Source organism: Archocentrus centrarchus, chromosome 6 (genome assembly GCF_007364275.1).
Source record: "Archocentrus centrarchus isolate MPI-CPG fArcCen1 chromosome 6, fArcCen1, whole genome shotgun sequence".
Classification (NCBI taxonomy): domain Eukaryota; kingdom Metazoa; phylum Chordata; class Actinopteri; order Cichliformes; family Cichlidae; genus Archocentrus; species Archocentrus centrarchus.
In genome coordinates, this window is record NC_044351.1 from 31864254 (window position 1) to 31885455 (window position 21202).

The 21202-nt window shown below is 41.7% G+C and overlaps 2 protein-coding genes across 3 annotated transcripts; one reads left to right on the forward strand and one right to left on the reverse strand.

Annotated features, from left to right (window-relative positions):
- The first annotated feature begins 1359 nt into the window (after window positions 1-1359).
- LOC115781306 (myosin heavy chain, fast skeletal muscle-like) lies at window positions 1360-12211 on the forward strand. Its single transcript, XM_030730915.1, has 41 exons — window positions 1360-1388; window positions 1525-1565; window positions 1803-2024; window positions 2108-2251; window positions 2353-2509; window positions 2599-2626; window positions 2707-2818; window positions 2913-3005; window positions 3097-3160; window positions 3247-3345; window positions 3449-3552; window positions 3652-3790; window positions 3897-4015; window positions 4583-4732; window positions 4824-4994; window positions 5096-5396; window positions 5524-5591; window positions 5680-5767; window positions 5863-5980; window positions 6052-6175; window positions 6494-6630; window positions 6721-6976; window positions 7062-7304; window positions 7389-7565; window positions 7656-7801; window positions 7898-7988; window positions 8092-8481; window positions 8564-8690; window positions 8788-8906; window positions 9100-9296; window positions 9381-9564; window positions 9651-9816; window positions 9904-10028; window positions 10120-10428; window positions 10524-10727; window positions 10830-10955; window positions 11239-11409; window positions 11492-11596; window positions 11706-11801; window positions 11926-12057; window positions 12191-12211. The coding sequence occupies exons 3-41, from the start codon at window positions 1818-1820 to the stop codon at window positions 12209-12211; spliced, it is 5808 nt and encodes a 1935-aa protein (XP_030586775.1). The 5' UTR covers window positions 1360-1388; window positions 1525-1565; window positions 1803-1817.
- Window positions 12212-13824: 1613 nt separating this feature from the next.
- Window positions 13825-20652, reverse strand: syt19 (synaptotagmin XIX). 2 transcript variants are annotated; one of them, XM_030731874.1, is made up of 9 exons: window positions 20396-20652; window positions 19119-19353; window positions 18956-19038; window positions 17521-17640; window positions 15990-16175; window positions 15605-15751; window positions 15249-15368; window positions 15050-15161; window positions 13825-14958 (listed from the first exon to the last, which is right to left on the reverse strand). In XM_030731874.1, the coding sequence occupies exons 2-9, from the start codon at window positions 19318-19320 to the stop codon at window positions 14648-14650; spliced, it is 1281 nt and encodes a 426-aa protein (XP_030587734.1). In that variant the 5' UTR covers window positions 19321-19353; window positions 20396-20652; the 3' UTR covers window positions 13825-14647. The 2 variants fall into 2 exon arrangements, with proteins under 2 accessions (XP_030587734.1, XP_030587735.1); XM_030731875.1 differs by lacking the exon at window positions 20396-20652 and having other exon boundaries at window positions 19119-19553.
- Between the last annotated feature and the right edge of the window lie 550 nt (window positions 20653-21202).

Here is a 21202-nt window from a genome sequence, read left to right on the forward strand (position 1 = left end):
GTATCTTATCTAAGGATGTGAAGAAAAACCATACTAACTTCCTGAATTGTAAGAAGCCTCAACATGTTTTGCAAGGAATGTGTATTAATAGCTGTTTTAAAACACCTATCAAGTGGCAAACACGACATTTATTGCTCTCAAAATTTAGTGACCATCATTAACCTACAGTAAAAACTTGACCTTGCACAACTAACAAGCAGGCAAACAAGTTGGGGTGTCCTGATCTTGTCTTAATGAACTGCAGCGCACCATTCCCATCTGTAGCCTCGAATGTTGCCATTCAAACATTTAACTCTAATTAATTTGTGCAGCATGGCAACAGCTGTAGTCAGCTTGGATTTATGGCATTCCAGCGGTGACCCCGAGACACGGGGAAAGAAATGGTTGAATTGTATAAAAGTGTTTTTAAGACATTCTCAGTGTCTCCTGCAGTTTATTTATTTGGAAAGTATATCTGACACCTGCTGGCCTTACTTATTTACAATTCACGATATACCCTGATGTAAGTATATCAGTGAAGAGAGAACCGGGCAGCTGGTATACGAGTGGGACCGCTGCAGCATTATCCCAGGGCTCACACATGCTATGCACAAATATGAGAGTTATACATTGTTAGGGTTACTTTTCTCATTTTAATCTGCGATCATGTTATAGACAAATACTCAAACATAATAGGTCAGAAATAAATTGGTTAAAAAAAAAATCTAAAAGTTTACACAGGGCAGAATTAAACAATAATAAAGTATGGCACAAGAGGGTTCCCTTTCAAATAGTGGAGTATTCAAAAATGAATTATATTTATTTACAAATATTATTTGAAAATAGACTTGAAGCCTTTAAAGACGGCTGGAGTTGTGGTTCCACTCGTACAGCGTCAGTGTAAAATGAGCTGCTATGCAGCCTGTGCGGACAGCTGTTTTCATTAACAGTGAACCGCACGCAGATCTTCATCTGTGTGATAAGTGAAAAAAATGCAGCTGAAATAGAATCCGTGTTGATATAGTGTAAATCACAGCAAGGACAACCTTAGGACATCATTATTTTGGTGATGCTTCATTAAATAAATCAAGTTTCACAACTGCAACATGAAAAAAATACAAGTTGTTTTTGGGAACCCCTTCTTTGATGTTGTTACGATATTGTGAATCTTTTCACGTGAAAAATGGTTTCTTTTATTCAAAAACAGCTTTAAAGGATGTTTGGAAATTCAAGCTGATGTACAGTATGTTCCTGCATATGTTTCAGGGGATGTGCGCTCTCGCTGTTATCCACACCACATTTGGCATTTGCCCCATATTTAACTTTGTCGGGTAAGCATGCTGCATTCAATATAAGTAGTCCGAGCGAGCACATCACTCTGTGGTAGAAGAAGAAGACTCTTGCTTGTGGTAGGTTCACCTTCTGTCTGCTTTGGTACTATTAGTATCTTCTCTATTTGAAATATTATTCATTCCAGTGAATCAATTTATTTGCTTCAACAAATATTTTCCCAGTGACTGATAACACCTGGTGTGTTTTCAACAGGATTGTGCAATATAACATACTTTTGACAGAGAGGGGGTCAGGTATGGACAACTTTCAACCATTTCAGATTTTCACTACTGTTTTTGTTTGTCTTTGATGAGAAGGTTAAGGTTAAGATGTTTGCTGCTCAGTCACAAAAACTGATGAAAGTTTCAACATGAAGCACCAGTCAAAAGCTTGGACACACATATTCATTCATATAAATGAATATGTGTGTCCAGACCTTTGATTGGTCCTGTATTTGTTTAAGATTACACCTATTTGTTGTCCCACCATAGAAGTAAACCGCCACCATGAGTACCGACGCAGAGATGGCCGTTTATGGCAAAGCTGCCATTTACCTCCGTAAGCCGGAGAAGGAGAGAATTGAGGCTCAGAACAAGCCTTTTGATGCCAAGACTGCCTGTTACGTGGCGGATGCCAAAGAGCTGTACTTGAAGGGTACCATCGTCAAGAAAGATGGCGGCAAAGTCACTGTCAAACTCCTGGACTCTACGGAGGTTGGTGTCATCAAGTTGATATGTTGATGTTGTTGATGTGTTGGATTTGACAAGCTCTCACTGCGACCGGTCTCCCGCTGCAGGAGAGGACAGTCAAAGAAGACGACGTCTCTCCAATGAACCCTCCCAAGTTCGACAAAATTGAGGACATGGCCATGATGACCCATCTCAATGAAGCCTCTGTGCTGTATAACCTCAAAGAGCGTTATGCAGCATGGATGATCTACGTAAGATTTTCTCCCAGACAAGCAAGAAAACTGTGAAAATGACTCTTCTAGCAGCTATTGCTAATTGGCCTTAACATTTATGTCTCTTTAACCCCTTTCAGACCTACTCTGGATTGTTCTGCGCCACAGTAAATCCCTACAAGTGGCTCCCAGTGTACGATTCAGAGGTCGTAGCTGCCTACAGAGGCAAGAAGCGTATGGAGGCTCCACCCCACATCTTCTCTGTCTCTGACAACGCTTATCAGTTCATGCTTACTGGTATGCCTTCAACTTAACAGTTAAACATTTAATCATATATATGGTGATGCTGCAATAATACAAAGTGGATTCCTTTTTCATTTTAACAGATAGGGAGAACCAGTCTGTCTTGATCACGTAAATATCACATTTTTCTACTTTGTTTAATATAGCTCAATATCTCAAACAAACTCTTACAAGTCTTTGTGTATACCCAGCGGAGAGTCTGGTGCCGGAAAGACTGTTAACACCAAGCGTGTCATCCAGTACTTTGCCACCATCTCAGTTGGTGGAGACAAGAAGAAGGAGCAGACACCCGGCAAAATGCAGGTATGTAATTATGATAAGATTTCTGAAATTGTTACAGAATATACTTCCAGGAGAAAACTCCTTTTCTCAAACAATTCCTAAACTTGGATTACAGGGGTCACTGGAGGATCAGATTATTGCAGCCAATCCCTTGCTGGAGGCTTACGGTAACGCCAAAACTGTGAGGAATGACAACTCTTCTCGTTTTGTAAGTATGGAGTGATCTTTAGTCGGGAGAAATTTTGTTACGGTTATTGTCCCGAGTGGCGGTCACGGAACAACTCCTTTGTTCCAAACAGGGTAAATTCATCAGGATTCATTTTGGCACAACTGGTAAACTGGCCAGTGCTGATATTGAGACATGTAAGTGACAAATTCACCGTGTGAATAGTCATATTAATCTGAGCTTGGGGCGAACTGTGACTTCAAAATTTGATCAAAATTCGCAGATCTGCTGGAGAAGTCCAGAGTGACGTTCCAGCTTCCCGATGAGAGAGGTTACCACATCTTCTACCAGATGATGACAAACCACAAACCTGAGCTGATTGGTAAGCAGACAGACCAAGCAGTTGTTAAGACTCACTCACAGCTCTTATTTTAAACAATTTATTAAAAACTTCAACCTGTTCTGTTTTTTTTTTTTCTTCTCAGAAATGTCACTCATCACAACCAACCCCTATGACTTCCCCATGTGCAGCATGGGTCAGATCACTGTGGCCAGCATTGATGACAAAGTTGAGCTGGAAGCCACTGATGTGAGTGAGCTTCGTACTTCAAATCGTGTCTGTATTGAAATCACCTTTTTTTTTTTAAGTATTTATATGGTACTTCATGCATAAACCTCCTTTGAACAGAATGCCATTGACATCCTGGGCTTCACTGGTGAGGAGAAGATGAGCATCTACAAAATGACTGGTGCTGTGCTTCACCATGGTAACATGAAGTTCAAGCAGAAGCAGCGTGAGGAGCAGGCTGAGCCTGACGGCACAGAGGGTGAGCGCTTGTGTCAAAATAAATAATAAAAACAGCAGCATAGTTAATCAGACTGAACAATCATTGTCACATACTGTAAGAGTCAATTATAAATGATTGCTTTTAGATGCTGACAAGGTTGCTTACCTGCTGGGTTTGAACTCCGCTGACATGCTGAAGGCTCTGTGCTATCCCAGAGTGAAGGTCGGAAATGAGTTTGTCACCAAGGGGCAAACTGTACCTCAGGTAAATAAGGCAAACTGGTACAGAGAAATCAGGTGTGCATTCTTTCTTTAAAACAGTTGACAGAGTAGAAAAAACAGCTCAAATAATAACAATTAATATGCAAAATCAAAAAGGATACCAAATTTATAAAATAAAATCATTATCTGCTAGCTTTATGAACATTTTGCAAACATTTTTGCCACATCTATGGAAAGCTGTGCAAAAAAAAGAAAACCAGACACCAGGTGTCACAGACTGTTCCAGCTGCTGGCTGGTTCATTTTTACTTGACGACTTGCACTGCTGCAGAGTGAGCTTCACTTTCTTCCGTCTTGATGAAGGCTTATAGTCTCAAAGTGGTGTAAAATTAATCATAGTTTTCTCTGTATAATTTCTTCATAATTTTTAAATATGTTCATCTGTTGTCTGAATAACTCAGCTGCTGCAAAAACAAATCTACTCAGGGGTACAAATAAAGTAACCTGAACCTTAACGTCACCTGTGTGCAGCGATAGCATGCCTGTGTTTCTATGTTTGTTACGGGTTTGTTCTTATTTGTTTGCTAATTTTTCCCTGTTTATGTTTTCAGGTGCAGAACTCCGTGACCGCCCTGGCCAAGTCCATCTATGAAAGGATGTTCTTGTGGATGGTCATCCGTATCAACCAGATGTTGGACACTAAGCAGCAAAGGAATTTCTTCATTGGTGTCCTGGACATTGCTGGCTTTGAGATCTTTGATGTAGGCTTTATTGCTAACAAATGTGCAATCTCTAGTTTAAATATAACATGCCTCTTACTGATTTTTGCCCCAACTTCTTCTCCATTCACAGTTCAACACCCTGGAACAGCTGTGCATCAACTTCACCAATGAGAAACTGCAACAGTTCTTCAACCACCACATGTTCGTCCTGGAGCAAGAGGAGTACAAGAAGGAGGGCATTGTCTGGGAGTTCATTGACTTTGGAATGGACTTGGCTGCCTGCATTGAGCTTATTGAAAAGGTATGCTTTTAGTTTGTGTTTCTATTGCATATTAGTGTTAGTGTTATGATAAAGGAAAAGTGCCACTCAGTGATATATCTCCTTCCCTTACCTTCATCAAGCCCATGGGCATCTTCTCCATCCTTGAAGAGGAGTGCATGTTCCCCAAGGCCACTGACACTTCCTTCAAGAACAAGCTGTATGACCAGCATCTTGGCAAGTGCAAAGCATTTGAGAAGCCAAAGCCTGCCAAGGGCAAGGCTGAGGCCCACTTCTCCCTGGTGCACTACGCCGGCACTGTGGACTACAACATCGCTGGCTGGCTGGACAAGAACAAGGACCCACTGAATGAATCTGTGGTGCAGCTTTACCAGAAGTCCTCAGTGAAACTGCTGGTTCTTCTGTATCCTCCCGTAGTTGAAGGTATGATGTTCAATAATCTCACTTAAAACATACATATGCTTCTGCATATTATGGATTTTTGTTTGGTACTGGGTGCTTTAAATATGAAGTCTCAAAAAGTGTCAAATTATAATTTACAACTAAACAGAGACTGGTGGCAAGAAGGGAGGCAAGAAGAAGGGTGGCTCTATGCAGACTGTGTCTTCACAGTTCAGGGTAAGATTCGAGAAGTGCGTCAAATGTGAAACGATACAATCGTGTTTGCTGCTTTTCATGACATAGTCTTGCCATTTTGAACCTACAGGAGAACTTGGGCAAGCTGATGACAAACTTGAGAAGCACCCATCCTCACTTTGTGCGTTGCCTGATTCCCAATGAGTCAAAGACTCCAGGTAAGTGAACATAATCTGTGTGCCTGTGTGTGTGTGCTGCTTTGGATTAATTAGTGTTTGCTCACAGTATCATCTCAAACATTTTTGCTCTACAGGCCTGATGGAGAACTTCTTGGTCATCCACCAGCTCAGGTGTAACGGTGTGCTGGAGGGTATCAGAATCTGCAGGAAAGGTTTCCCCAGCAGGATCCTCTACGGTGACTTCAAACAGAGGTATGATCAATATCCTCATAGAAAATCTCATAAGAAAATGCCGACATTGACAAATCACTCTCATGCAATAGATACAAGGTGCTGAATGCCAGTGTCATCCCCGAGGGCCAGTTCATTGACAACAAGAAGGCTGCAGAGAAACTGCTCGGATCCATTGATATCGATCATGACCAGTACAGATTTGGACACACAAAGGTAAACAACGTGATTGCATTAATATAGATACATACATAAATATAGAGGTAAGTTGAGGCAGGAGAGGACAGTCATACGATACTTTGTGCACACAAGTGTAGTGGATTTCATGACTACAGCTCCCACATGTAATGCAGATGTGCTCAGACAGGATGCACAAGGTTTCTCTCTGCTCTGTCATCCATTTAGCGAGCCTTTCACTGTATACTTTTTATAATCCTAATGCAGATTTAAAATTCCCACACATATATCTGCCCTCTGGGTCCTTTCTAATGTAATGTTTGGTATACTATAATTCTCATTTTTGTGATTATTTAGGTATTCTTCAAAGCTGGTCTGCTGGGTACCCTTGAGGAGATGAGAGATGAAAAGTTGGCAGCTCTGGTCACCATGACTCAGGCCGTCTGCCGTGGTTTCCTCATGAGGAAGGAGTTTGTCAAAATGATGGAGAGGAGGCATGTTCAGCACAACACTTACGAACAATGAGCCAACATAAAAAATACTGAAATATAACTTTGTCAATGATGCAAACTTCTTGTACATAGGGAGTCCATCTTCACCATCCAGTACAACATCCGCTCATTCATGAATGTGAAACACTGGCCATGGATGAAAGTGTACTACAAGATCAAGCCTCTGCTCAAGAGTGCTGAAACTGAGAAGGAGCTGCAGCAGATGAAGGAGAATTATGAAAAGATGAAAACTGATCTGGCTACTGCCTTGGCCAAGAAGAAGGAAGTGGAGGAGAAGATGGTCTCCCTTCTGCAGGAGAAGAACGATCTGCAGCTGCAAGTAGCATCTGTAAGTAGATATCAAGAGGAGATGTGCCCTTTTATTTTGTCGCCATAAAATGTTAATGTGTTAACATCCTTCAAATGTAAACTAGGAATCAGAGAGTCTGGCAGATGCTGAGGAGAGATGTGAGGGTCTTATCAAGAGCAAGATTCAGCTGGAGGCCAAACTCAAAGAGGTGACTGAGAGACTGGAGGATGAAGAAGAAATCAATGCTGAGCTTACAGGCAAGAAGAGAAAACTGGAGGATGAATGCTCTGAGCTCAAGAAGGATATTGATGACCTGGAGCTTACCTTGGCTAAAGTAGAGAAGGAGAAACATGCCACTGAGAACAAGGTTTGACAGCTGGAATAGATCTAGCGGATTAAACAACAATAACTGCGTGTTCATGTAATAATAACACATTTACTATGATTCTAGGTGAAGAACCTGACTGAAGAGATGGCTTCTCAAGATGAGAGCATCGCTAAGCTGACCAAGGAGAAGAAGGCTCTTCAGGAGGCTCACCAGCAAACTCTTGATGACCTGCAGTCTGAGGAAGACAAAGTCAATACTCTGACCAAGGCCAAGACAAAGCTTGAGCAGCAAGTTGATGATGTAAGTTGACATTGTCACTGATATTTACAAAAAAAACCAACCCAAAACTCTTCCTGAACAAGAGAATAACAAAGCCATATTGTTGTGCAGCTCGAGGGTTCTCTGGAACAAGAGAAGAAGCTTCGCATGGACCTTGAGAGAGCCAAGAGGAAGCTGGAGGGTGATCTGAAACTGGCTCAGGAGTCCATCATGGATCTTGAGAATGACAAGCAGCAATCTGAGGAGAAACTGAAAAAGTACTTTAATTTTTTTATCCGTTTATGACAAGCATCCTTCTAAAGACTGGCTATAACATGGACATTTGTTAACTATGCAATTTATTATTTTCACAGGAAGGACTTTGAAATCAGTCAGCTCCTCAGCAAGATTGAGGATGAGCAGTCAATGAGCGCCCAGCTTCAGAAGAAGATTAAGGAACTTCAGGTGAATGATACATTGTGTTACATCAGCTGATACTCTATAGTTTTCCTGCTCAGTCCTTTAAATTTGAAAGTTTCCTGAAAGGCTGCATATCTAAATCAAACAGGCTCGTATTGAAGAGCTGGAGGAGGAGATCGAGGCTGAGCGTGCTGCTCGTGCCAAGGTTGAGAAGCAGAGAGCTGACCTCTCTAGGGAACTTGAAGAGATCAGCGAGAGGCTGGAGGAAGCTGGTGGCGCAACTGCTGCTCAGATTGAGATGAACAAGAAGCGTGAAGCTGAGTTCCAGAAGCTCCGCCGTGACCTCGAGGAGGCTACTCTGCAGCATGAAGCCACCGCCGCTGCTCTTCGCAAGAAGCAGGCCGACAGCGTTGCTGAGCTGGGAGAGCAGATTGACAACCTCCAGCGCGTCAAGCAGAAGCTTGAAAAGGAAAAGAGTGAATATAAGATGGAAATTGATGACCTCTCCAGCAACATGGAAGCTGTTGCTAAAGTAAAGGTAAACAATAAAATTTTTAATCCCTAAATTACAAAAATATGAATAGAATCTTATCACTGATGTACATGTTTTTCCTTGCTAGGGAAATCTTGAAAAGATGTGCCGTACTCTTGAGGACCAACTTAGTGAACTGAAGGCCAAGAATGATGAAAACGTCCGTCAGATCAATGACTTGGGTGCACAGAAAGCACGTCTCCTCACTGAAAATGGTTTGTACAAGCCAGCATGCAGTGGTCTGATCTTAATAGTATACCGTGATCACTTTATGACAGATAAACTAAAATGTGATGACTTCTCTTACACAAGGTGAGTTCAGCCGTCAAATTGAAGAGAAAGAAGCTCTTGTCTCTCAGCTGACCAGAGGCAAACAGGCCTACACACAGCAGATTGAGGAGATGAAGAGGCACATTGAAGAGGAGGTTAAGGTAAGAAATGCTTCAGTGAAGAGTGGTGTGTCTCTTCACTGATGGGACAGGTGTGCCGTATGCGGTAAGGCTATTGCAGAGGCCTGGGTTCAAATCCACCCTGAGCTCATTTACTGCATGTCTTCCCCCTGCTCTCTCTACTGTCCTAAATCAAAGAGTGAAATGTGTTTTTCATTGATGTGCCTCACAACAGGCCAAGAACGCCCTTGCCCATGGACTGCAGTCAGCTCGTCATGACTGTGACCTTCTCAGGGAGCAGTTTGAGGAGGAGCAGGAAGCCAAGGCTGAGCTGCAGCGCGCAATGTCCAAGGCCAACAGTGAGGTGGCTCAGTGGAGAACTAAATATGAAACCGATGCCATCCAGCGCACTGAGGAGCTTGAGGAATCCAAGTGAGTAATTAGCTAGCATGTGGAAAAAATAAGTACTAAGTAAAAGCTACGTTTTTACTGAGAAACAAATTTCACTTTTCTAAGGAAAAAGTTGGCTCAGCGCCTTCAGGAGGCTGAGGAGCAGATTGAGGCTGTGAACTCCAAGTGTGCATCTCTGGAGAAGACCAAGCAGAGGCTCCAGAGTGAAGTGGAGGACCTCATGATTGATGTGGAGAGAGCTAATGGCCTGGCCGCCAACCTGGACAAGAAGCAGAGGAACTTTGATAAGGTGCTGTCTTTCACTTTGCTTGAGCACAACATAAACTCGTGACTTCTCTCTGTGCGGGTAAATAACTGCATGAAATGTATTTCCAGGTGTTGGCAGAGTGGAAACAGAAGTATGAAGAGGGTCAGGCAGAGGTGGAAGGAGCTCAGAAGGAGGCTCGTTCTCTCAGCACTGAACTGTTTAAGATGAAGAACTCCTATGAGGAAGCCTTGGATCAGCTGGAGACCATGAAGCGTGAAAACAAGAACCTGCAGCGTGAGTCCCTATCACTACTGTGCAAGTAACTTGTGTTATTCATGCTTTTTGTTTCACGACTAAACAATATTAAACATGCCTCTGCAGAGGAGATTTCTGACCTGACTGAACAGATCGGCGAGACTGGTAAGAGCATTCACGAGCTGGAGAAGGCCAAGAAGCAGGTGGAGACAGAGAAGGCTGAGATCCAGACAGCTCTTGAAGAGGCTGAGGTAAATCTACATCTGGAGAGCTCCTCTGAAACAAATATACTGTAAAATTTATAAAGGCAGAAGTAAATATTTTAATCTTTCATATCATTAGGGAACTCTGGAGCATGAGGAGTCAAAGATTCTGCGTGTTCAGCTGGAGCTCAACCAGGTCAAAGGTGAGGTGGACAGGAAGCTGGCAGAGAAAGATGAAGAGATTGAGCAGATCAAGAGGAACAGCCAGAGAGTGATTGACTCCATGCAGAGCACTCTGGATTCTGAGGTCAGGAGCAGGAACGATGCCCTGAGAATCAAGAAGAAGATGGAGGGAGACCTGAATGAGATGGAGATTCAGTTGAGCCACGCTAATCGCCAGGCTGCTGAGTCCCAGAAACAGCTGAGGAATGTGCAGGCACAGCTGAAGGTATGATAGGGCACAAAGCATTTACACACACTGTGGCAAGTAGATGTTGTTATTCAGGTGAATATCTTTTTGATATATATTTTTTTTTTTCCTAGGATGCACAATTGCACCTCGACGATGCTCTCAGATCTCAGGATGACATCAAGGAACAAGCTGCTATGGTGGAGCGTAGGAACGGTCTCATGGTGGCTGAAATCGAGGAGCTTCGTTCTGCTCTGGAGCAGACAGAGAGAAGCCGCAAAGTCGCTGAGCAGGAGCTGGTGGATGCCAGTGAGCGTGTTGGACTGCTGCACTCTCAGGTGAACATTTTCAAAGTGGCAATGTAATTATTCTCAATTTGTAATGCTCAATATCACAAGCTAAAAATGCACATCCTAAAATAATAACTTTCCACATCTTAGAACACAAGCCTTCTGAACACCAAGAAGAAGCTCGAGGCTGACCTGGTTCAGATCCAGAGTGAAGTGGATGACACTGTTCAGGAAGCAAGAAATGCAGAGGAGAAGGCCAAGAAGGCCATCACTGATGTATGTTCACACTTCACATGTTTTTTACTATGGTAAAACTCAGCTTTTTTTTCATCACACTGTTAATTGAGATCCCTAGGATGGAGGAGGTCCCGAGGTAGACCCAGGACATGCTGGAGATTTTATATCTCTTGGCTGGCCTGGGACCACCTCAGTGTTCCCCCAAATAAGTTGAAGGTCTGGGATTCTGTGCTTAGGCTGCTGCCCCCAGGACCCGGCCCCTGATAAGCAGGAAAAAAATGGATGGATGGGTGAACGTTTATTGTAATGTGATGTTTTCTAGGCTGCTGTCATGGCTGAGGAGCTGAAGAAGGAGCAGGACACTAGCGCTCACCTGGAGAGGATGAAGAAGAACCTGGAGGTCGCTGTTAAGGACCTGCAGCACCGCCTGGATGAGGCTGAGAATCTGGCCATGAAAGGTGGCAAGAAGCAGCTCCAGAAACTTGAGTCCAGGGTAAGAATATTATGCAGCTGAACAAATGTATGAGGACATAGAAAAAAACATGGATTATAACTGTTCGGTGAATTTTCTGAAGGTGCGCGAGCTGGAGGCTGAGATTGAAGCTGAGCAGAGGCGTGGTGTCGATGCTGTTAAGGGCGTCCGCAAATATGAGAGGAGAGTGAAGGAGCTCACCTATCAGGTAAACCGTATTAACATTTTACACGTACTTTACAAAATCAGTGTACTGTAAGCTACTCCAATCATAAAAGTTTTTTTTTACATATACAAATATGTGTTTTCTATTATAGACCGAGGAAGATAAGAAAAACATTACCAGGCTGCAGGATCTTGTTGACAAGCTGCAGCTCAAAGTGAAGGCCTACAAGAGGCAGGCTGAGGAAGCGGTAAGGAAAACACACAATCTCAACACAAAAAACAAAAATTAACACTGTGCCAGAGTTTAATTTTGCACAAGGAAATGTGTCATCTTTTGGACACTAAAAATTGTGACTTACTGCAACATTACAGGAGGAGCAGGCCAATATTCATCTGTCCAAGTACAGGAAGCTCCAGCATGAGCTAGAGGAGGCTGAGGAGCGTGCTGACATTGCAGAGTCCCAGGTCAACAAGCTGAGGGCTAAGAGCCGTGACTCTGGCAAGGTAAATATATACAAACTTTAGACTTTGTGCAAAGTTACAAGAAGAAATGTCCCAATTTTGATTCAGGTTTCATAAAATTGTCAACAGTGAGAATGTGATTTGATTTTTTTCTTTTGTTTTCTGTGTTTTACAGGGAAAAGATGCAGCTGAGTAAAGCACACCAATGAATGGTGTGTTTCTAATCATATAATATGATGTGAAATACACTCCAATAAAATATTTTTTCATCACAATTTCCCGTCTGTGATATTTTCTTATTAATAAGCAAGACATTAAACATGAGACACAGTTAAACTGAGAGCTAGAGAATCTGTACTGAGGTGCATCCAGTTATTAATGTAGGTATGAGTTAATATGCAAGCATATTTTAATGAACGACTTGTAACATGAGGATTTTGGTGAGAGAATGCAAATATCCTGAGGTCTATTCCAGCGAGATTCATTTAATGTAAATAATAAGTTAGAGAAACTGGTTTAGTACAATCACAGTAATCTGCTGCCAAACCCAACACTAGTCTCCATTTTAGGAACATTTTTCTTCTACTTTTAACACTTTTATACAAGCTTATAGTGCCTGTTTTGTTCTATATTAAAATTTACAGTATTTACTTTGACCCTTGGCCTGTCCAATCATCTTTTTTTTTTTTTGGTAATTTGTAAACTTGTCTATTTCATTGATGTCTGTTTTTATGCCACAGTTAAAATGTGGCATTTCTGTAACACCTCTGTCCTTTTTCAGACAGAATAAGAAAACATATCTGCATTTCTCTGTTAAACTGGAGGAACCGTCTGACTTGTGTTTGTTGGTTCCAAAGCTTAGATCGTTACCAAAGCTATACTACTAGTTTATCCAAGCTAGCTGGCTAAAATCAAAAACAAAATAAACAAAATTATGCAACTCTTAAATCATATTTAATGTGACTGATTTTAAACAGTAGAAGTAAACATCATGATGATATTTATTAAATAGATAAACATATACACGTGACTTAATTTTTACAGTCTTTCATGAATTTAGTCTTACCTAAGAAAAGAAAAAAAAAAAAAGGGAACCCTTCCTTTGAGTTTGAATGTCAAACACGCCCCATCTGTATTTTGTCGAGTGAAATTACTGTTTCATACACAGTGTTTAAAAAAACAAGTGATTGGTTGGATGTCTTGGCGTGGCTTTTGGCCTGGGGGTGGCTCGGGCCTCTATGGGGGGGGGGGGGGGGGGGGGGGGGGGGGGGGGGGGGGGGCATTGGGATGTGTGGCCTTGGCTCTTCTGAGCTCCTGGTGGGCCGTTGATGGCCTAGGTCCCCTGGGTCTTTCCCTGCTTGCCTCTGGATCCGGATGGGGGTGGTTGCGGTTTTTTGCCCTCATTATTGAGTATGTTCCATGACAGTGGAACACACACACACACACACACACACACACACACACACACACACACACACACACACACACACACACACACACACACACACACACACACACATTACTACAAACTACAGCAAGACTACAAACTACAGCAAGACTGTATGTATGTGTATATGCATGTATATATATAGGTGAATGTGTATGTATGTGCATCTATCTATCTTCTATTATTTTTTTTCTGTTCTCCTTTTTTTTTGGCTTCTTTCTTCCTCTTTTTCTTCCTGCCTGTCAGATCTGGGAAGAGTAAATAAAATAAAATACAAACATTAACAAGAATAGCCTATAGAAAACTTATAGAGCTCTTCTTGTAAAAGCAAATATGTTTGGTACAACAATGCATTCGGACCATCATTCTGATTGCAAAAACTGCCAGACATGACAGGCCAAAAAACAAACAAACAAAACAAAACAAGAAAACAAGTGATTAATGATTAAAAAATCCACATTTTTAAAAATGCAACTACTAATTATCTATCCTTATTTTTTCCAGTCCTCACCTACCGATTTAGGCATATATTCATATTATATGTAGACAGTAAAAGGTACAATTTCTGCTATGGCAACCAAAACAAACATTTAAACCAACGGATGGAAGCTAATGCCGCTCATAAAATCAATAATGATAATAAGCAGGAGTGCATTTAACCAGTCTCTTAGGTCACAGATATTATTAAATATGTTACCTTTATGTATATATTTTTATGCTGTAACTGTGCATCACTTCAAATGAATGACTTAGTTCTTCATAGTCCATTAACTTATTGATTACATTTATTCAGTGAGCTGCTGAACTCAGTGAATGCTCAATCCGCAACACAGAGACTTAATAACAAAGAATGAAGAGAGCAGAAGATAAATGTAACAAATACACAGAAAAGGGGAAAACTAAGGTTAACACATTAAAGCCGATATAAAAAGAGCTGAAGCTAAAAACAGAAACAGATGTGGGTGAATAAGGAGACCAAGCATCACGTGTTTGCAGGTGAGTACTGGTTAGTAGTCACTCCATTATCCAGGTGAGCGGAATGAAGAGACTTTTCTATCACCGTGGCGTCAGGACGCCATCCTTGTCTGGTCTTTAGCCGAACACGTGCAGGTACTCGAACAGTTCGATACACATGCTTTCAGACAAAGGCAAACCTGAACATAAGGAGGGCATTTACATGCTGGTTCAGATCAGGAGACCATGCCACTTTGCTACTGGCTGGCGGACTGAGCGCATCATCAAAGTCCAGTGCTCATTCGTTTCTGAACTCTTGTCCGTCCCCACACTCAGCTGTCCAATCAGTCGTTTCGCTGATTTTCTTGCTGTGTGAGTTTCATACACACAGACCAAAATCTTACACCGCTCCAGATGAACCTCCGGAAGGGAGAACAAGAAGACCTCGTTGAAAACAGTCAGCAGGCTCCGAGCCACTGCAGAGGTTTTCTGGTACTTCAGCTTGCACTGATTGCACTGGACGCTGATCCTGGCATACAGGGCTGCAAAACATACACAGATGAGAAGAATTTGAAACCACATGTGCATCAAAGCTGGTGTCTGTTTTTCTGTGTGAAGGTGTTTGTTATTTACCTGCGTCTGAGGATATTTCAGCAAAGACCGTTCTGACCTTTAGCAGCCCAACCTCCAGCCTCTGAGCGGTAGGAAGAAACTTCAATGACAAAAGCACCTCGCCAACAAGATCCTGTGGAGACAGCAAGAAGCAAACACATCAGCATCAAATGTTGCAGGCAAAAACATAACAGCATTCAGGGGGCGCCCCCTGCAGTACCTTCTGGGGTGTCTGCAGATCCTCTTGCAGTTCCAGAGGGTACGAGATGTTGAGCTGTCCTAGAGGAACCCTCACTTCTCCTAACACTGTGTGTCTGGAGAATTTATCGAAGTCTCTCACCTGAGATGCACACAGACACATGATAAATTACTTACACCACAACAGATTAAACATTTTTTCTAACTTGGACGTAGACACCACATACAGTAATTATGGTTTAAAATTCTTTGGACCTTAAAATATGGCAGCTACTATGTAAACTGTATGCAGGGGGCTTCATTGTAGCCACCTGCCACTTTAGTCTTACTGATCGAATAAGCTGTAAGAGTGAAAGATGTGTTTGTGTACTGCAGAACCTCCATCCTGAGGTTGATGTGATGAAGCTTATCCTCTTGCAGAACACAGCTGAACTGGTCTCCAAATAAAGGGTTACAGCTGCCTTTCACAATGCGAGTATGCCACTCCTGCAGCACTGTCCACATAACAGGAGGCATGGCTTCACCCTGCGAGAATCACAGCAGTAATCGATAACACACTCATACCTTTAGTACAGAAACACCGCTCTGAATGAAAACTCAAGGACAGCGTGGACAAATGTTTTCATAAGAAACAAGGACGTAACATGTAACCGTCTTTAACTCACAAAAGTACTTGGGCCAAAAGGTCTGTCCTAAGCAAAATGTTTATGTAACCACTTCTCAGTAAAGCTGGGGTCAGAAGAGAATAAAAAGACAAGCTTACCTCTTCATTTTTACAGCCCTCTACTTCGACTGCCTCCGAGCCAGCCCACATGAGCAGTATTTTAACAAATGGCTGGAGGCTTCGGCCCTGGTGGTGCTCCAAAAGCCCCTCCACCTGCAACACGGTGACCACCAGACGTGACTGCATCTGATCACAGTAGACGGAGAACCGCAGTGATCCATCCACCTGGCACAGGAGGATATGTTAAGAAAGACACAACAGCTCGAAACTGTTTAATCAGTGATTTATTTGGATTAAGGGGACATTTTTTTTTTTAAAATATATCTGTTAAAATTTGTGTTACATACTCAAACACTTGCCACTAGGCAGAGAGTGAAAAACTAAACTCAGGCAGCTGATCTTTCAGTCAGGCTGGAATATCTGAAGAGCTGCCAGAAGGATTTAGAGGAAGTTTTGCTCCGTTTACAGCAGATGAAGTGGTGAGGTGTGTATTAGAGAGATGCAGGCAGGGGGGTGAATGTATGAGCATAGCTGTAAGGATATGTGTCTGTGCAGCATATTTACACTGCATTTTATTGTGTATCTACTGACTATTCACTGACTTCTGGCGCCACCATGAGGTTGTAACATGGTACAGCTTGTAATATTAACCTACAGTTTACTTTGGTAAATATTTTATGACACCACTTAATTTATCTGGCAGCTTTAATTAGTAGTTAAGTTTTAGATATTTCATTACTTTAAATTCTAGATCTTTAAATAATACTTCTGATAAATTACATAATAAAAACGTTCAGAGAAACACCTCACTAAAAGAATGAGTATACTTTTATTTGATAATAATAATTTCACTAAAACTCAGATTTATTCTGTGACACTTTGAAGGAGGGCAGCACGGTGGCATAGTGGTTAGCACTGCTGCCTCACAGCTGGAATAACATCTAGAAGGCCTGGGTTTGATTCCACCTTGGCTGCATAGAGTTTGCATGTTCTCCCCATGTCTGTGTGGGTCTGTGAGGTACTCTGGTTTCCTCCCACAGTCCAGAGACATGCAGTTACTGTGGTTAGGTTAACTGGTCACTTTAAATTGCCCATAGGTGTGAATGTGAGGTTGTCTGTCTCTTTTTGTTACCCCTGTGACAGGCTGGCGACCCTGCCTCTCGCCCTATGTCAGCTGGGATAGGCTCCAGCCTGTCGCAGGGCTAACAGAGACAGTGTGCATGTCTTTGGACTGGAAAGCAGGCACAGAGAGACGTGCAAAGTCCACGGAGAAAGGCAGATTTCAAACCAGCTGCTGTGAGGTGACAGTAACCACCCTATCAGTGTGCCACACCCAAAAAAAGACTTTCATCTGAATCCAGTTTTCAAATGCTAAAGCAGCAAACGTTAACCTCATAATTACCTGCAAACCATACAGCATCTCTGTATTGTTAAAATGACTGCATTGGGATATTTTGGCGCTATTTCTTTGTTGGCCCGACAAAAATATGGTTTTAAAATATAATCTTGAAATCTATTTTTGTGAGAAGACCAGGTTGTTTTTGAAGATCAGCTGATAGATAAGTGTCACCGTTTGAATAGCTGCCTGCTCTTCTTTGTCTCCAGCTGCCAGGATGGATTCTGAGGAGGGAAACGAGGCCTGAGACAGGCAGCGGCTCAGTCTGCGGGCCTCTGTGCTGACATCCTCTACCTGCAGGCACACACATGCACACACGCACAAACGCACACCATTTCACCAGGAATTAAGAAACAAACCAGGCAAGCAGTATAGTATTAAAGGGCAAGTTCTTCCAGCTGTAAAAACAACTACAACTGTAAAATAATACATCAGTCCTCGAGTATGGAAATATTCTCTACTGTCATAGTGGCCAAATAAAACTCCAGCACTTAAGCCTCTACTTTTAAAGCCTCCAAACCAGCTCACATCTGTTCTCCAGTTTATATCTTGAATTACATATTTGAGGAAATACTTAGATATTACACATGTAAGCACATACCTTGAGGGATCTGGTTTCAGGTACATACCATACAATGGGAATGAGCTCCCAGCTGTAGTCAAACTAGAGCCCTTCACTCCTCTTGGAGGTTCGAGACCTTTCTTTCTTAGCTGATTTTTAAATGATTTTTTAAGTTTACTGTTTTCAGATCTGTCTTATTGATTTGAATCTCAGTGGACACCTTTGCTTTTACTTGGCTTTTAGTCACTGTCAGTGTTCCCTGCTGCATCACAGGCGTGGTCAAGGTGATGTATAAGAAGCAGCTTAAGCTTTTAAGCATTGGCTCTAGTTCTAACACTCTAAATGAAATCTAATAGTTTTTACACGCAGCAGACTTTTCCTGACACGAGGAGGTCATGTGGTATGAAGCAAACAGCAGACTATCCAAATAAACTGTGCCCGAGCTCTCAAACACATCAACACAAACACCCCGCCCAACCTGTGGTTTACTTACCTGAAGTCTCTCTGACACTGCTGTCCTTGGTAGAAACATATGCTAAATGCTCTATATTAAAAATCCTAGTGTGTGGTACTTGTGTCATGCTGTTATAGTGATTTCACACTGAAAATTCCCAAGTTGGGGGTAATCTTGCATTCCCTGATGACACCATGAATGTATCTACAAATTCCAGGAATATTCCCTTGATTTTTTTTTTCCCCAAGCCATCATACCTAGAAATGTCCTGCTTTTCCCCCTTGCGCTGGTCCATAATCTTAACACATAACTCAATAACGGTGTCATGGGTATAAAGAAATTAGTAGCAACATATTACATTTCAGAGACTTACATTTAAATTTTCTGGAGCTACTGAATGGTTATGCTTTACTGCAGATTTTCTGCAAATCAGCTTTTCAAAGTTACATGTCATAATTCAAATTCACCTCCTTTAGACACATGCATGCACACACAGGCAGCAGCAACTGTCCCTCACTTAACCTCATTTATATATTGTGGTTAAGGCCATAAATATATTATTGGTGCTCAATTTTGACAAAATTTCATCTTACTTTAGTATCTGGAGTTCCTGAGTAGTTTCCTGGTGTTGTTGTTGTTGTCAATTCTTCTGAGTACAGCAAGTGATTATGCATGACTGTAGAAAAGAGACACAACCATGCATTAAAAACATTTCTACCAAAGATTGTCTGTTAGTGTGCTGTAATTCCTACTCACATGTATCTTGCTGGGTGTATGTAGTGTGTTTCTCTGCGCAGCATCTGTAGAACTGCCAGGCTAAGATGCTCAGAGCCAGCAGTAGGAAAGCGACAGAGACGCCCAGAATGCAGTACTTGACCACATCAGAAAACGGTATTCTCAGGTCTCCAGCTTTTGAGATCAGCTCTGCAGGAGCTGGGTAGTCTACAAGAGTCACCATGGCTTTCTGCTGCCATGTGGTCTGCACATACCTCTGCAACACAGGAAGACAGAGCGTGTGAGGACCACAGCTTTTCTGGGTGGATTAAGGGACCTGCTAGTAGCCATTAGAGATTTATAAATAATATATACAGTGCTTAAGAAATGTATTAGTCCACCATCCAATGTGGGGTTTATGCCACAGCTGCCCTAAATTAACTGCACTGGTAATTACCAAAATACTTTTTTTATATTTCTGTAATGGTTAATCCACCAATGTGTGCACAAGCTGCTTAATTGAAATATTTTCAGTGCTAAAATATAACAATTGTTATCCATTAATTTTTATTTTCCTGTTTTAGAAAAAAAAAAAGCCTAAAAATAGTAAAGCATTTATTCTTTTTGATAAAGATAACAAATTACAGTTTAGATGGTTTCTGATATTGGTGCAAGCACTTTGAGATTTCCATAAAATTTACAAAAATATTCAGCCCTGTTAAGATGTTACTTGAATACTTGTGAATTGGCTTTTTAAAAGAAATTATATTCTGATATTTTCAGGCTAATCAAGGGTAATGATACAAATCAACACATTGCTAAAATACAGTGAAGGACAACAGTAGACAAAGTGGAGACAAAGTCTACTCTCTGGTAGTCTCTTGTTCTTTGACACTGAACAATTTCTGAAATGTCAAAATAAAAAAATCATAGAATCATAGAAAATCCTAAAGCTGTGCTCACTAAATACCTGTCGAACGTCTAAATGTCCAAATGTCTTACCTGAGGATTCCTTCAGGTGAAGAAAAATAGTACAGCTGTGTCTCTTTTCTGATGTGTTTAACTCCTATCAGTAATGGTTTAGTCAAATAGCACTTGTCCTGCTCTATGTAAAACATGATGAACAGAGTAGTACCTGGTGTTTCTACTAAGACAAAGGCAAATCTAAGGTAATTTTAGTGTGAGCTCAGAGCCTTTCAAAGGACCAGTAAGAAGCAAAAACAGACGTACAGTTCACTGCTGCACAGAACATCTTATACTGCTTCCTACATGATTTAATTTAAGAAAAAAAAGTTATTTAAGGACAAATAAATATTTACCTCCAATAAGTTTTAAAAAAACAACCTCAGGTCTTCTTTTTCTTCCTTCTTTTCCTGCGCTGTAGGTCCACTGTGTGAGCGCTCACACATCCACAGAAACAAAAGAACTTGTCTCCGAGAGAAATTCAAACTAGGACCTTATCATGTAACTGTTCCTCCTGCTTTGGTCACTGTATACACACACACACACACACACACACACACACACACACACACACACACACACACACACACACACACACACACACACACACACACACACACACACACACACCTCTCTCTCTCGCAACACATGACTACTGACACACCTAGGCAAACTGGTTTGATTAGATATTTCAGGGAGCTTAGCATGACCTGATCCCGAGCTCTCTTCCTCTCAAAGATTCTTCTGCAGGTGAATATTCAGGTTAACTTTCACTTACCATCCTCATGCCACCTTCTTTTTAACTGTTTTTTTTTAACTCCCTTATTAGGTTTGTAAGTATGAGAGTTTCAAGGTACGATAACTCTGTTAACAGTCCATTAAAATTTGCCTTCCAGCCACCAAAAGTCTTCAAGGCCAACTTAATGATTTATTGGTCGAAAATTGGCAAAAAGAAGCTATGAGTCTCACAAGTGCAGCATGTACTGTCAAGATCTAGAAAGTACTGTATAAATATTTAAAATGCCATTTCACATTTGATCTTAAGTTTAATAAATTGATCTGAAGGTCAAAGTGGGAAACTGCACCAAGCAGGACTTCATGGCCCTAAAAAGGGTGGTTCATTCAGCTGAACGGGCCATCAGAACCACCCTCCCCAACCTGCA

Bases quoted from the DNA above. Each gene is read 5' to 3' on its own strand.
- LOC115781306 (XM_030730915.1), top strand. From the start codon at position 1,818: ATGAGTACCGACGCAGAGATGGCCGTTTATGGCAAAGCTGCCATTTAC. The intron at 2,627-2,706 runs GTAAATATCACA...GTGTATACCCAG, and splicing joins AACCAGTCTGTCTTGATCAC to CGGAGAGTCTGGTGCCGGAA. The intron at 6,977-7,061 runs GTAAGTAGATAT...AATGTAAACTAG, and splicing joins TGCAGCTGCAAGTAGCATCT to GAATCAGAGAGTCTGGCAGA.
- syt19 (XM_030731874.1), bottom strand. From the start codon at position 19,320: ATGGTGACTCTTGTAGACTACCCAGCTCCTGCAGAGCTGATCTCAAAA. The intron at 15,752-15,989 runs GTAAGCTTGTCT...TGATTCTCGCAG, and splicing joins AGGGCTGTAAAAATGAAGAG to GGTGAAGCCATGCCTCCTGT. The intron at 15,369-15,604 runs GTTCTGCAGTAC...TGTGCATCTCAG, and splicing joins ACATCAACCTCAGGATGGAG to GTGAGAGACTTCGATAAATT.